The 15,142-nt window shown below is 41.0% G+C and overlaps 1 protein-coding gene across 1 annotated transcript in view; it reads right to left on the reverse strand.

Annotated features, from left to right (window-relative positions):
- The window catches only part of FLOT1 (flotillin 1), a 45,329-nt gene that overhangs the window by 13,663 nt on the left and 16,524 nt on the right, over positions 1 to 15,142 (reverse strand). Inside the window, exons 2-10 of the mRNA XM_089656930.1 lie at positions 9,448 to 9,493; positions 8,165 to 8,240; positions 7,909 to 7,999; positions 4,947 to 5,090; positions 3,373 to 3,492; positions 3,197 to 3,292; positions 2,510 to 2,662; positions 2,259 to 2,440; positions 2,129 to 2,174 (exon numbers count right to left, since the gene is read on the reverse strand). Coding sequence (XP_089513056.1) covers positions 2,129 to 2,174; positions 2,259 to 2,440; positions 2,510 to 2,662; positions 3,197 to 3,292; positions 3,373 to 3,492; positions 4,947 to 5,090; positions 7,909 to 7,999; positions 8,165 to 8,240; positions 9,448 to 9,493 — 954 coding nt within the window. The remainder of the gene's footprint in view (positions 1 to 2,128; positions 2,175 to 2,258; positions 2,441 to 2,509; positions 2,663 to 3,196; positions 3,293 to 3,372; positions 3,493 to 4,946; positions 5,091 to 7,908; positions 8,000 to 8,164; positions 8,241 to 9,447; positions 9,494 to 15,142) is intronic.

Here is a 15,142-nt window from a genome sequence, read left to right on the forward strand (position 1 = left end):
CCTCTAGATAGAGAATTTATTCATGTCTTTATGAAGCTGGCTTTGTGCACAGAGGAACAGAAAAGAGCCTTAACCACTTCCTGTCCCTTAGGAAGTCATATGATATCCTCGGGTTGAAGTGGTTATAGTGGGATGAAGCCTGGACTTGCAGGCATTTTAGTATCAAAATTTTCAGCAGGCGATTCCCTCTACAGCAGAAGTGATTAGAGTGGCTAAACAGCCATTCCATAATTTTTGCGGGCGTGGAAGGGGGTTCCCCCACTCCCACTGCCTTTCAAATCCAATGGAGGAGCCAGGGGCCATTGAATTTCATCACTTCCGGTTTTGGCTGTTTCTTTACCTGGCCATTAGTGGCGAGAAAAGCAGTCAGACTGATCAATGTCTGATTAGCTGCACTGGAGGCCAAAAAGGAGAGAATCGGGGTCTAATCGACTGGCATCCCCGTCTTAGTACGTAGGGTTCAATATTGAGTTGGCCCACCCTTTGCAGCTGTAACAGCTTCAACTCTTCTGGGAAGGCTGTCCACAAGGTTTAGGAGTGTGTCTATGGGAAGGTTTGACCATTCTTCCAGAAGCACATTTGGGAGGTCAGGCACTGATGTCGGACGAGAAGGCTTGGCTTGCAATCTCTGCTCTAATTCATCCCAAAAGGTGTTCTATCGGGTTGAGGTCAGGACTCTGTGCAGGCCAGTCAAGTTCCTCCACCCCAAACTCACACATCCATGTCTTTATGGACCTTGCTTTGTGCACTGGGGTGCAGTCATGTTGGAACAGGAAAAGAAAGGGGCCATCCCCAAACTGTTCCCACAAAGTTGGGAGCATGAAACTGCCAAACCCAGACACGTCCATCAGATTGCCAAACAGAGAAGCATGATTGGTCACTCCAGAGAACACGTCTCCACTACTCTAGAGTCCAGTGGCTGTGTGTGGTACACCACTGCATCCAATGCTTTGCATTGCACGTGGTGATGTAAGGCTTGGATGCAGCTGCTCAGCCTTGGAAACCCATTCCATGAAGCTCTCTACACACTACTGTTGTGCTAATCTCAAGACCACATGACGTTTGGAGATCTTTAGTGCTTTACTCTGTAGACAGTTGGAGACTTCTGCACACTGTGCGCTTTAGCAGGGGCTGACAACACTCATGGCTGAGTTGCTCTTGTTCCCAGTTGCTTCCACTTTGTTATAATACCACTAATAGTTGACCGTGGAATATTTAGTAGGAAGGAAATTTCATAGATGGACTTATTGCACAAGTGGCAACCTACCATGGTACCACGCTTGAATTCACTGAGCTCCTGAGTGCGACCCATTCTTTCACAAATGTTTGTAGAAGCAGTCTGCATGCCTAGGTGCTTGATACACATGTGGCCATGAAGGTGATTGCCTGACAGCATTGTGCCAAGTGTAAAGTTTGGTGGAGGGAGGATTATGGTGTGGGGTTGGGTTTGGCCACTTAGAGCCAGTAAAGGGACCTTTTAACGAGTCAGAATACCAAGACATTTTGGACCATTTCATGCTCCCAACTTTGTGGGAACAATTTAGGGATGGCCCCTCCTGTTCCAACATGACTGCGCACTAGCGTGAGTTTGGGGCGGAGGAACTTGACTGGCCTGCACAGAGTCCTGACCTCAACCCGATAGAACACCTTTGGGATGAATTAGAGCGGAGACTACAAGCCAGGTGTGCTTCTGGAAGAATGGCCAAACCTTCCCATAGGCACACTCCTAAACCTTGTGGACAACCTTCCCAGAAGAGTTGATGCTGTTATAGCTGCAAAGGGTGGGCCAAGTCAATATTGAACCCTATGGACTAAGCCTGGGATGCCATTAAAGTTCATGTGCGTGTAATATTATATATATATATAAAAAATGTTTCGGGGTAATTAAGTCATTTTCTAGCAAAAAAAAAAAAACTACAGATTTTTACATGTAGGAGAGAAATGCCAGATTTGGCCAGGTAAGGAAGTGGTTAACCAAACTGTTGACACGAAGGTGGAAGGGCACAGTTGTCTAAAATGTATTTTTATATGTGTAGCATTAACTGTACCCTTTACTTGAAACACCTGAACGCAATATATTGGAGAGGTGCCCACATAATTTTTGGTCTTACAGTGCAAGTCTGCTTACCCTGATGGCCTCAGCTTCTGCCTCGGCTTCAGTAATGAGCTTCATCCTGCAGACAGAAAAAGACAAGGGATGGTAAACACATTGATAAGCAGCAGAGAACATGGAATGCAGTAAAAGGAATATGGACAACCTCTCTGCTTCAGCCAGTTTCTCCAGTCGGTAACGTTCTGCTTCTGCTGGTTTCTTGACTTTGGCCTCCAGCTCCTTCTCCTTCCTCATGATCTCCTGGTCTTGTAGTTGAATCTGTTGAGCCCTCTCCACCACCTGGACCTGAACCTTCTGCTCCTCAATCTTCTGCTTTGTCTTGGCCACCTGCAGACAAGACAACAAAATATCAGCTGTTTCCCATAACAGATGCACAACAGGCATTGATGTTTATACCTGTAACTGGTAGGCTAGGTCACTCTCTGCTTTCCTGCTGTTTACTTCCAGATCATACGTGGCCTTCTTCAGCTCAAAATCCCTTTGAGCTTTAGCCATCTCAATTTCATTGATATACTGGGCAGAAACTTTCTCCTGTAGGGCCGCTGCTTCCTGTAACACAGAAAATCACGTCATCCCATACAAGGGATTATTTAAAGTTGTACTCCAGGCTTACAGGTAAAAACACTGATAAAATACATATAAGCTGTTCTTTTCCTGCCAAATGATTTGTATGCCTGTCAATCCAGTCCTGAGATTTACACCACTATGTCATACAGCACAGTCATGTCTGAAAGGGGAGACAACATTTTTCTTTGAGCACTTATGTAATAAGTAAAAGGTCCTGTCATTCTTCCAGCCTGTGACTTAATGGTGAAAGGAAAAGCAGCACATGGACAAGCTAATCTCTGCCATTCTGCTACAGCTCTGCTGTAGAGGGGATTGCAACTGCTGATACCAAGTCAAACTTAGGTATTGACATTTAAATAAATGTAATGATACAGTAATGAATACAGAGCTGCAATAACGTGTGCCTTTTATATCTGCCTAGATTTCAGGTTTAAGTGTATATAATAAGGACAATCAAGTCCTCTGCTATGCAATCGAAGACTATTTTTTCAAGACATAGCCGACATCAGTGATCACCTTAATTCCAGCATCTCGCTTGGCCACAGCCTCACCGATTCTGGCATCCTTCTGTACCTGAGCTGTCCGAGCCTTTCCCAGAGAGTGCAGGTAATCCTAAAGCAGTGAAGAAAAAAAACTGTGAGGTGCTGAAGTCAACTCTAGTGCTTCTCCTAGGTTCCTCTTTTATAATTTACCTGGTCATCATGAATGTCCTTCAAAGTGTAGCTCACAACGCTGATTCCCATGTTTACAAGATCTGAAGAGGCTACTTTAAAGACTTGCTCAGAGAACTTCTGCCTATCCTTGTAGATTTCCTAATGGGAAAGTGTTTGGAAAATATGAAAAAATGGTTTATGTACAGTGGATCTAAACCTTCCCTAAGTGAAAAGTACTGTTTTAGTAAACTACTGCCATATTTCTATGCGTAAATTTACACCTTTTATTCCCCTCTCTCAGCACCGCTAACCTCCTCCAGCCTTTTTTAGCCACTTCCTGCCTATATGCACATCATTGCTCTAGACCAGCTTCTTGGTAGTGACAATGGTGGACCATACCTGTGCAATCTGTCAGCATGGTGGCCAACATTCCCAACCAGGAGTGCAAAACAACAACGCAGAAGCACAAATAGGAGACAAATCTCTGTTCAACAGAGGACCACTAGTTATTGTTTTAATAAAAGTTGAATGGCTTGAAAGATTAAAATTTACTTTTGAAGCTATATTAAAGATACCGTTGCCAAACCATTTCAAACAATCTTCACATAAGATTATATGTGCATTTTAAATTGCATGTATAGTGCTGTCAGTGCACCACTGGAGAAGTTTTCCATGAACTTGCTACCTCAAAAAGTTTTAAAAATCTCAAAGTGAGAAATATTCCTAGATTGTAAGCTCCAAGAAGCTCCTATCCCTCTTGTATTGAACTGTATTGTTGCTGTATTGTCTCCAGTTATATTGTAAAGCGCTGAGCAAACTGTTGGCGCTATATAAATCCAGTATAATAATAAATATTCTCCTCTGAGTCAGTTGTCCCCATTAGAAGACTTTCCCTCACCTTTTCTGCTGGGGCCAATTCTAAAATTTCGGATTGCCCTTTACTCGTGTGGCCATAAATACCAATGAGGGGGGGGGAATCTCCCCAATGGGAAACAGGCTAGATAAGAAAATTAGAAAGAAGGTCTAAGTCTTCTCCACTCAAAACAGGGTTTTGCCTTGAGATACACTAACATATTTTAGGCATGATTACCTGTAAAAAAAAAACCTTGTGTAGACACTTGAAAGCCCCACAACTGCTGCTAGGTGCCGCAATCACAGAGGCTCAGATACTGTAAATCTAGTTACAACAGCTGTACCTACTCACTGACAGAACAGAAAACATGCCGGAGGAAAAAGAAATGTTGGAGAAGATAGCAACACAGATGGAACAGTGATGGGGATCAGGGATTTATTGCTGCTGGAGAAGGGCAAACCCACAGGGAAGCCTGCCACAATGTATAAGAGCTGCTGTTGCATGCTACAGTTCCTCCTTAAGAAGGAAAATCAAAAAAAGAAAAGTGAAATACCTGAACAGAAACCAATTCTATTTCACTTTATCAGTTCAGCATGTCAAGACAGGATGGCATTTTTTTATATGACAATGAATGGAAGATAAAACTGCTGCTTCTGCATCTACAGCCAAACCTTCCCCATGGTGTGTCAGCTACACTTCTATTATTAAAAACGTAGGCCAAAACATTACTACAGTTGTTCATACTCCAGTCATAGCTTACTTCCACAGTCATGTGAGCCATGATGGCACGCTGGTGACCCTCCAAGGTTTCCAGAGAGATCTGAGCCACCTCATTTTCGGTTTTACCCAGGAACATCTGACAAGCCGCTGCCAGCATCTCTTTGTTCTGTCCCTGGATCTTCACCTATTAGGATATAGTGTAACAGATTTCAGCTGTCATATTGTGAACAGTTTAAAGTGAAACATAACATTCTTATGAGGTTTGTATAATTTATATAAACTCTAAACAAACAGCTAAATATACAGGTAAGACATTTGCCGGCAAAAACATACACTATTATTGCCAAAAGTATTGGGCCAGCCCTCCAAATCATTGGAATCAGGTGTTCCAATCACCTCCATGGCCACAAGTGTATAAAATCAAGCACCTAGGCATTCAGACTGCTTCTACAAACATTTGTGAAAGAATAGGTGGCTCTCAGGAGCTCAATGAACTCAACGGTGGTACCGTGATAGGAAACAACAGCAACTCAGCCATGAAGTGGTAGGATATATAAAAGGACAGAGCAGGGTCAACGCATGCTGAAGCGCACAGTGCGCAGAAGTGGCCAACTATCTGCAGAGTCAATAGCTAAAGACTTCCAAACTTCTTGTAGCCTTCAGATTAGCACAACAGTGTGTAGAGAGCTTCATGGAATGGGTTTCCATGGCCGAGCAGCTGCATTCAAGCCTTACAACTGACAGACGTGTCTGTGTTTGGCGGTTGCCAGGAGAACAGTACTTGCCTGACTGCAATGTGCCAAGTGTAAAGTTTGGTGGGGGGTTTTTTTTCCCGGGTTGGGCTTGGCCCCTTAGTTCCAGTGAAGGGAACTCATAAGGTCTCAGCATACTCAGACATTTTGGACAATTTCATGCTCCCAAATTTGTAGTAACAGTTTGGGGATGGCCCCTACCTGTTCCAATATGACTGTGCACCAGTGCACAAAGCAAGGTCCATAAAAGGCATGGATGAGTGAGTTTGGGGTGGAGGAACTTGACTGGCCTGCAGAGTCCTGACCTCAACCTGATAGAACACCTTTGGAATGAATTAGAGTGGAGACTACGAGCCCGGCCTTCTTGTCCGCCATCAGTGCCTGACCTCACAAATGAGCTAATGGAAGAATGGTCAAACATTCCCATAGACACACTCCTAAACCTTGTGGACAGCCTTCCCAGAAGAGTCTAAGCTTTTATTGCTGCAAAGAATAGGCCAACTCAGTATTGAACCATACAGACTAAGACTGGGATGCCACTAAAGTGAATACTTTTGACAATAAAGTGTCTGCATTTCTTACACAGGTTAGTCAGCGCATGTGTTAGGAGGTAGGAGTAGGGGATTTTTTAAGGCTAGTTAGATTTAGACTGGAATTCTAATATAAAAAGGGAGTACTTAAAGCCAAATTCTGGTCAAGTCCTGACTGCAGGAAGGAAAGAATACAAGGTAAAGTGTAAACTCTCATGTTGAAGAGCCTGTCTTTACGCCAGACAAAATATAATTGCCAGGTATGCTAGTATATCTTTCATTATGTGTCTTTTCTGGCTTGGAGTAAGTTAGGAAAACAGAGTCAGAAATACTTCTTTCATGTAAGACCTTGGTTTCAGCAGTCATGCTGTTAAAGCCAATGACTCCGAAGCAGGGAACCTTACGAGAGCAGGTCTGGCCTGTTTAGAAGAGGCCAGGGGTTTTCCAAAAGTCTAAGTATGTCTGTGAAACAGATTCTTCAGAAGAGTTGAGTTGGGTAAATGCAAATGGGCAGGTAGGCATCTGAAATGTCTACAGATGTGAGATATTCCCCTGGTCTCATACAAGCAATTACTGTCCTTGCTGAATCTAGATTCGCAATAGCATGAATACCCACTCAGGTTTTGGTACCATGAGCAGGCTTGAATAAAGTCCTTTGAATCTGTCCTCTAGAGGGACAAGAACGACTACTCCCTGGGACAAGAGATGGTTCAGGGCAGTCTGCATATCTGACCAACCTTTGGCAGATTTTGGCTGGTTTGAGAAAATAAAATGATGAAAGTAGAATTTGAAACTCTATTTTGTACCCTTATGAAATCATTGATAACACATAGGTCTTGGATGTCTGGGACCCATAGGGATAGTGTGAACAGTGAAGTCATCACTTGAGCATGGAGAAGGCTTTGTGGCAGACTTGGTGGACTTTGTGTTAAAAATCTTGCACTGAAAGGAAGGGCTGAATTTCGGCTTCAAAGATGAAGTCTGGGGTGCTAAGCTTTGAGTGATGGAATATTTGCAAATGTTTAAACATTCATTAAGTGAATGAGCTCAAACACATTACCGGTTTACTGACAGAAGTTGCCTTGTGCAAGGACATGCTAAAAAATAAATGTACTGGAAACCATAGGAATGCACCATGAGCCTAAACCTATATAAACACCCTGCAGCTAACCTCATGTGTTACACTCAGCACCAAGGTAAGCACCCAAGTAGGATCCAGTACCTGAAGCAACATTACAGACTATCCACACATCATTGGGTCCAGGTACGGTACCCAAGGTATTACTGAAGTTCCCACAATTTGATGCACTGATTCTAATGTTACAATAAAAAGGTATCAAAGGGTTAAATAAAGAATCTAAAATGAAATAAAAAAAAAAAAAAACTAGTTAAGCATAGACTTCTCCATATGTGAGAAGAGGTCTATCACCTAAGAACACTAGCAAAAACCGAGGCCGCATGCAGTGGCGTAGAGCTATGGGGTACACCCAGTGGGCCTTGTCCAAAATTCTTTCCAGTGTCCAATCACCCAAAAAGGTAGCAGCCTATAACTCAGGGTTTTTGAATATCCAGCCTGTGTCTTGTACTGTACAATTAAGACATAACCAGTTTTCTAATGTTACGTGGGAGGGGCTTATAATTGTTCTTCAGTGTGACTGGCTAGATGCCTACATATTTCGCTCATGACAGTTGTGATGTAGGTGTTCCAGGTTCGTTTTACCTGAGCAATGCCAGTAACAGATATAGGGACTCCATGGCGAGTATAGACCTTCTCACTCTTTACATTCAGCGTCAGAGTATTTAGGGAGATCCTAAAGATTCAAAAACATGCGTACAGTGTATTTAAAGTTTGGGATATGATAAATAATTGGGTGTTTTAACTATCAAATGTTATCAAAAATTAAAATATAAGTTTCTGGTGAACTGAACCCTAATATATGTATCAAGAGCAGATAAGAAATTCTACAATAACTCACCTCTGAATCTGCTGTATGCAGGGCAGGACAAACACGCGGCCACCCGCAATCATAACTGGGGGGCTGCGACAGAAGCCTGGAGAGTAGGAAAAAGAAAAAAGGGACAAATAAGGGATTATATTTTAGATATTTGCGTAAATGTGATTAGCCTAATGTAAACAATTTTATCACTAGGCGTTCATTCAACGTTTAAAAGCTTCTATGTACAGGTTTCACTCATACTAGGCAACTGTTTTTGTCGATTTCATATGGAGGTTCTGCTTTCTGCCTAAGACTGCTGCACAGTGACTGCACAATACTTGAAGCCAGTCTAGTAGTCTATTTGTGGATTAGAGTTTATCCCAGCTGCTGTCGATCAAGGAAGTGGTGATATACACTTTGCTACTACAGGGAGAGCCTATAAATCTCTATATGTAATATTGTAATGGAAATGTGGTATAGTAAGTATGTCAAATGGGAAAGTTTGATTTTAAGTTAAACATGGAGGGGTAATAACTTAACATGCTTACTGAAAAGAAAAAAAAAAACACCACATATTTTGCCTAAAGCGGTTTAGGTTATTTCCTGCACGTTTTTCAGATCCATGTTAAACTAGGTCATTTTTATTGGCACCATAACACCACAGGAAATGACACATGTCTCATGTGAGCAAATCACAAAATCTGCTTCCAAGAAGAACTTCATATATTCAGTGCAAAGTGCAGTTGCACATAATACAGTGCCTTGAAAAAGTATTTATACCCCTTGAAATTTTCCACATTTTGTCATGTTAAAACCAAAAGCGTAAATGTATTTTATTGGGATATTATGTGATAGACCAACACAAACGTGGCACATAATTGTGAAGGGGAAGGAGAATGATAAATGGTTTTAAACTTTTTTTTTTACAAATACACATTTGTGTGCCCATTAGGAGATTCACTTTCTACAACTGTCCTGATCACAGGTGTCATTGGACCCGAAAGCAAGGGAAAAGCCAACATTTTCAATCAGAACAGGAATAAATAAGAATTCTTCCTATGGGGGTACTGGTTCTCTTGAAAACTCTTTAGGAGATGTCCCTTACATTCAAAAGATCTTGCTTCCTCTTGAATCTACAGCACAGGAAGTAAAAGGGAATCTCCCTAATGGGACACAGATGGGGAAAACATTGACAGCAGTATTAACCTTCTCATGCTCTATCCAATTTTTTGGCTTTACATGATTTACAACAACATTAAAAAAAGAAAAAAAAAATCTGAATTTGAAAATGAACAAAAAACACATCAGCCTTGGAGCTATACCTGATACCACCATGGCCTCATTTGGTCCACACGTGTAAAACACCATCTAGACGGAAAAGAAAAGAAGTTACATAAAGTTAGTATTTCTTATATTTATGAAGGGACTTAAAATCAGCCAGCCAATCTCTGCTCTTTATTTAAATATTTTTTTTTTTAATGTCACTTGTATTTACAGCTTACAATTTGAGGCTCCCTATGTATTTGAACTTGCACACCAATATGCCTATGTCCAGTCTGGGGAATATTTGCCTGTTGAAATATAGCAACAAAAACAAACAATTTGTTTGCCATATAGCACATACTGATTGAGGATGTATGTATGTATGTATGTATGTATGTATGTATGTGTGTGGGACAGCACAGGAGAGGAGTTAAGCACTGCATCAGAGTTTTTTTATTCTTGCTGGGAAATTTTTTTTTAGGCTTCAATGGGACACTTCAGACAAAATTGGTCAATCCATTTTCCTAGCATGACAATACCACTAGCCCCTAGTAAACTGACCATTTGGAGAATGCAACTTCTCCCAGTCTATCCCTGTCAATGGCAAACTCACCCAGAACTAAAAGCCAGCTTTAAAAACCTAGAAGACAGAACAATACAACTCGCATATGACTATAGATTATCTCAAAGCGGACATTCCTGAGAGTCAAAAAAGTTCAATAGGACTCAATCTACAAGGATCCAGCTTTATTTGAAAGATAGATTATGGGTGGTTTAACCCTTTAGGTAAATGCAAAGATCATTTAAAAACACAATGCATCCCTAAGATCCCCATCACTTCCACTTGGCTGCATTTCAGAACACCAGAGAAAGCAGATGCAGTCAAAGTCACACTGGCAGACTCAGCCTACCATGCAGGTGGTGGAACCTTCTCTTTCAAACCATCCATGTCTTTAGACCAAACTATTTCAGGCCATAAATGGGTCAAAATGCAGACGATTTTTTGTCCGAAAATCAAAAACGTTGTTTGCTCGGTAATCCGATGAGGTCATCAATGATTTAGAAAATCAGCTGACCAAGTCATGAAGTTCACCCCATATAACAGGTGACACTTCTGTTCCTTCCAGGTCACGGCTCATGGGTATATTCTTTTTGGAAAAACTATTGTACGATTTGACCGTCATTGAGTCGAAAATTGGTCGTTTTTCAAAAATTTTCCAACATGCCTGATCATCGAAAAAAAATCGACCACAAAAATCGGCCAGTGCCATTGACCCACTAACAGAGCAAAAATCGGCTGATTATTCTTAGGTCTGATTTTCAGACAAAAAAAAAAAAATCGGTCGAATTTCAACCCATGTATGGACAGCATAAGACACTTGAGATCCCAGAGAAAAAGGACACAATTCAGAGCTATTGGCTCCCACTGCTGTCAATCACAACCAGTGAAGAGGGAGTTGGGGCTAAGCCAGGCTGTGTGTATCCAATTGACACGAAAAGCCAGTTTGGAAGTTAACACACACCCACCCCCAGAGCAAGCAGCTTGCTCTGGGGGCACTTGGCAAGGGGGAGGGGCCAAAAGCACCAGTGGGGGACCAGAAAAAACCATTGCACAGAACAGACAAGTATGATAGGTTTACTAATTTAAATACAAGAAACAAACCTTTATTAGAACCACTTTAAAGGTCTCTTGCACACTGCAGCTTGAGAAAGCTCAGTACAGCTTATATTTTTTTTGTTGATCTAAAATGCAGCCCATTGTTTAGTGACCAAAGGCAAGGATAAAATGAAGATAAGCTTCAATGTTCACCATTCATATGGAAAGTTTGGAGGTTTTAGACAGCAATCTGCCCTTTATTGTTTGAACAGTTACCATTTCAGCATCCAGATGATCAAAACAGCCGTGGAAATCAACAAAAACAATTGCAATCCCAGTTGAAAGGGATTTTTAACAGATTTTCACCCAACTGTCAATGTTTGCTCGATACAGTGAAACCACAACGCATAAGTATCTGATCTCTGTGGACCTTCAGTTCCAAGCAATTGTTTTTCAATTAAAAAAAAACAAGGGAAAGTTTCCAAAATTGAAAACCGCAGCTTAGCTGACTGGCTCCTTGCACTTTTTCCCTAAAAGCTGTTCTTTACAAGGGATTGCAAGAGGCCGATACAAGATATAATTCGGGTACTTACACTGCTTGCATGTAAAGTGTTACTAAACCCTGGACCCTGCATTCACTATATCTGGTCTCCCACAGTACATGGAAATGCAATTTTAGTAAATACAATACTTTGAAAAAGTATTCATACCCCTTGAAATTTTCCACATTTTGTCATTTTACAACCAAAAATGTAAACGTATTTTATTGGGATTTTATGTGATAGACCAACACAAAGTGGCACATAATTGTGAAGTGGAAAGAAAATGATAAATGGTTTCCAAAATATTTTACAAATAAATATATGAAAAGTGTGGCATGCATTTGTATTCAGCCTCCCCGGAGTCAATACTTTGTAGAACCACTTTCCGCTGCAATTACAGCTGCAAGTCTTTTTGGGGATGTCTCTACCACCTTTGCACACCTAGAGAGTGAAATTTTTGACCATTCTTCTTTGAAAAATAGCTCAAGCTCTGTCAGGATGGAGAGCGTCTGTGAACAGCAAATTTCAAGCCTTGCCACAGATTCTCAATTGGAATAAGGTCTGGACTTTGACTGGACCATTCTAAATGAATATGCTTTGATCTAAACCATTCCATTGTAGCTCTTGCTGTATGTTTAGGGTTGTTGTCCTGCTGGAAGGTGAACCTCCGCCCCAGTCTTAAGTCTTTTGCAGCCTCTAACAGGTTTTCTTCTAAGATTGCCCTGTGTTTGGCTCCATCCATTTTCCCATCAACTCTGACCAGCTTCCCTGTCCCTGCTGAAGAAAAGCATCCCCATAGCTGTGTTCTATCAGAAGCTGAATTGGGGAACATGAAAGAAGGGGAGGATGAGAGAAGACAGGATCAAACATCCTTTTTCCACAATGCAGAGGATTAACCCCTTAGGTTCCACAGTGAGTATAACAAGCATGCATCACTGCATATACAGACTGATTTTACAGTTGTGCGTTTAGTAACACTTTAAGAAACAAAATTTAAGATTACAACTAAAAGGTATCTGTATGACAGTCTAAAAAGTACCAAATCCAATTACTATGTGATACACAAACCTCATAAAATAAACTTCTTTTACCTTCCCCAAGTCAACTCTCTGGAGTTGTTTTACTGAAGGCGAATTGGCTGTTCACCTTACAAGGGAACTTTCCATAAGCACAGCAAATGAGCTGTAGTTCTGCTGAAGTCTGTCATTTAGTTATGTGCAAGCAAAAAAGCTTTTTTTAATTATCCTTCCATGTAATTGAGTATGCTTTGCAAAGTGTATTTTCACCACCTTCACCAAGCTAAGTCACAATTCTCATGCAAATAAAAACTGCCAAAGCAAATCCACTGCCACCCACACAATAAAGGTGAATAAATATAAAAGGGCTGCTGCAAACAGCAAAAAGTGTTCCCACTTGCTAATTATTAAAAAAAAAAAAAAAAAAAAAAAAAAAAGAAGTGTTGCGCTGCCATACAAAGACTAAATGAACCATCTTCCCGTAACAACCCTTTCAAAAAGGATCAACTCACAAATCAACAATCCTCCTAAACCCCAAAAGTGATTAATTGATTAAAAAAATAGTACATAAATATTGAGTGTAAACAGGTAGTAGAAGAAAAGCAGTAAAAAGGTCTGTCAGTTATTTACTGGTTTTTCTTCTGCTCCCTGTTTATACTCAATATTTATGTACGATTTCATTGATTTTATTAAACATTTGCCCTCTTAGGATTTACTCCCTGACCAGGCCATTTTTTGCGCTACATTACTTTAACTGACAATTGCGCAGTCATGCAATGCTGCACCCAAATTAAATTTATGTCCTTTTTTCCCCCACAAATACAGCTTTCTTTCAGTGGTATTTGATCGCATATGTGGTTTTTATTTTCTGCGATATAAACAAAAAAAAAAACAAAAAAAAAAAAAACCTATATTTTTGACTGTTTGCTATTAAACATGTAAAAAAAAAAAATCAAATTTCATCATAAATTTAGGCCAAAATGTATTCTGCTACATATCTTTGCTAAAAAAAAAAAAAAAAACCAATATGTGTAAATTAATTGGTTTACAAGAAAGTTATAGTGTTTATAAATGGTGGTATACAGTATCTCACAGAACCCCTCACATTTTTGTAAAAATTGTATTATATCTTTTCATGTGACAACACTGAAGAAATGACACTTTGCTACAATGTAACCTAGCGAGTGTACAGCTTGTATAACAGTGTAAATTTGCTGTTCCTCAAAATAACTCCACACACAGCCATTAATGTCTAAACCGCTGGCAGCAAAAGTGAGTACACCCCTAAGTGTAAATGTCAAAATTGGGCCCAATTAGCCATTTTCCCTCCCCGGTGTCATGTGACGCGTTAGTGTTACAAGGTCTCAGGTGTGAATGGGGAGCAGGTGTGTTAAATTTGGTGTTATCGCTCTCACTCTCATACTGGTCACTGGAAGTTCAACATGGCACCTCATGGCAAAGAACTCTCTGAGGATCTGGAAAAAAAAAAGAATTGTTGCTCTACATAAAGATGGCCTAGGGTTCCCTCATAAGCCCTAAATTTGTACATATAGCCTGTGGCTTGCTTACAAAGCTTATACAAATTTGACCCCATAACTGGCACACTTGCTGGGGATGTACTGTTTGAATGCAATGCAGCCAGTAAAGTGAATGAGGGACTCATCCACGCAGATGTTTTGCTGGGGCGTATACACATCTAAAAATTTTTCAGTGGATTATGAGGGGCCAAATTTTGTACAGCCTGTCATGTTCTGGGTCACCCTGAGAATCACAGAGTGTGTTATCACTGAAATGCATGAAGCACATTATCGTCTCATATCTATGCCTGGTCATGGCAGAAGAGAACACGGGCATATGATGAATCTGTTCTGTGGACCAATATGACAACTAATTCTTTTTTGTAATGCCCATGTTGAGGGTTAGGCCCAAAAAAGTTTTAAATTCAGAAACCGTAATGGGTTTCCATGCGAATGGTCTGGCAAGGTTTGAATTTGGGTTTGCAGCGATATATTGTTGAGCATATAAATTGCTTTGGCCCACAATCAAATTGTACAACTCTTCTGTGAAAAACAGCTCCATAAAATCAAGGGGAGTTAAATTTGCTGTTTCTGCCTGAATTCTGGGTTGGGCAGTGAATGGGGGAAGTATGGGTGCTGCAGAATTTGTGGGTTGCCAATCAGGATTTGCAAGCACATCCAGAAGGACAGTAGTGGCACCACGGGCCTGTGTGAGAATTCTTGCTGGCTGCGGGACAATACTTGTGCTCACCACTGCACTAGCTTGTACTGCACTTATGGGACTCGCCACGTCACCAAGTCATACTGCAGTGCTGGTATGTGAAATACCAGTTATGGACTAGGATGCTGGTGCTTGCCAGTTCACCAAAATGTTGTACAGCACTAGTACTGGCACTCTGCTGCATATGAAACAAGTCATGCGATCCTAGAACTTCAGCTTCATGGGGTTGGGTACACCTGTTCTTAACAGGGACCTCTTCTCCATCGTTCGAGCTACCCGTCAGGGTGCCGCTGTTGTCTACAGGTTCATATTCTGAGGCCGATTGTGCCAGGGAGTCTTCCTCTTCACTCTCACCTGACAT

The sequence above is a fragment of the Staurois parvus genome, unplaced genomic scaffold, assembly GCF_062004578.1.
Source record: "Staurois parvus isolate SC_StPar_1 unplaced genomic scaffold, SC_StPar_1.0 ptg000950l, whole genome shotgun sequence".
NCBI lineage: Eukaryota > Metazoa > Chordata > Amphibia > Anura > Ranidae > Staurois > Staurois parvus.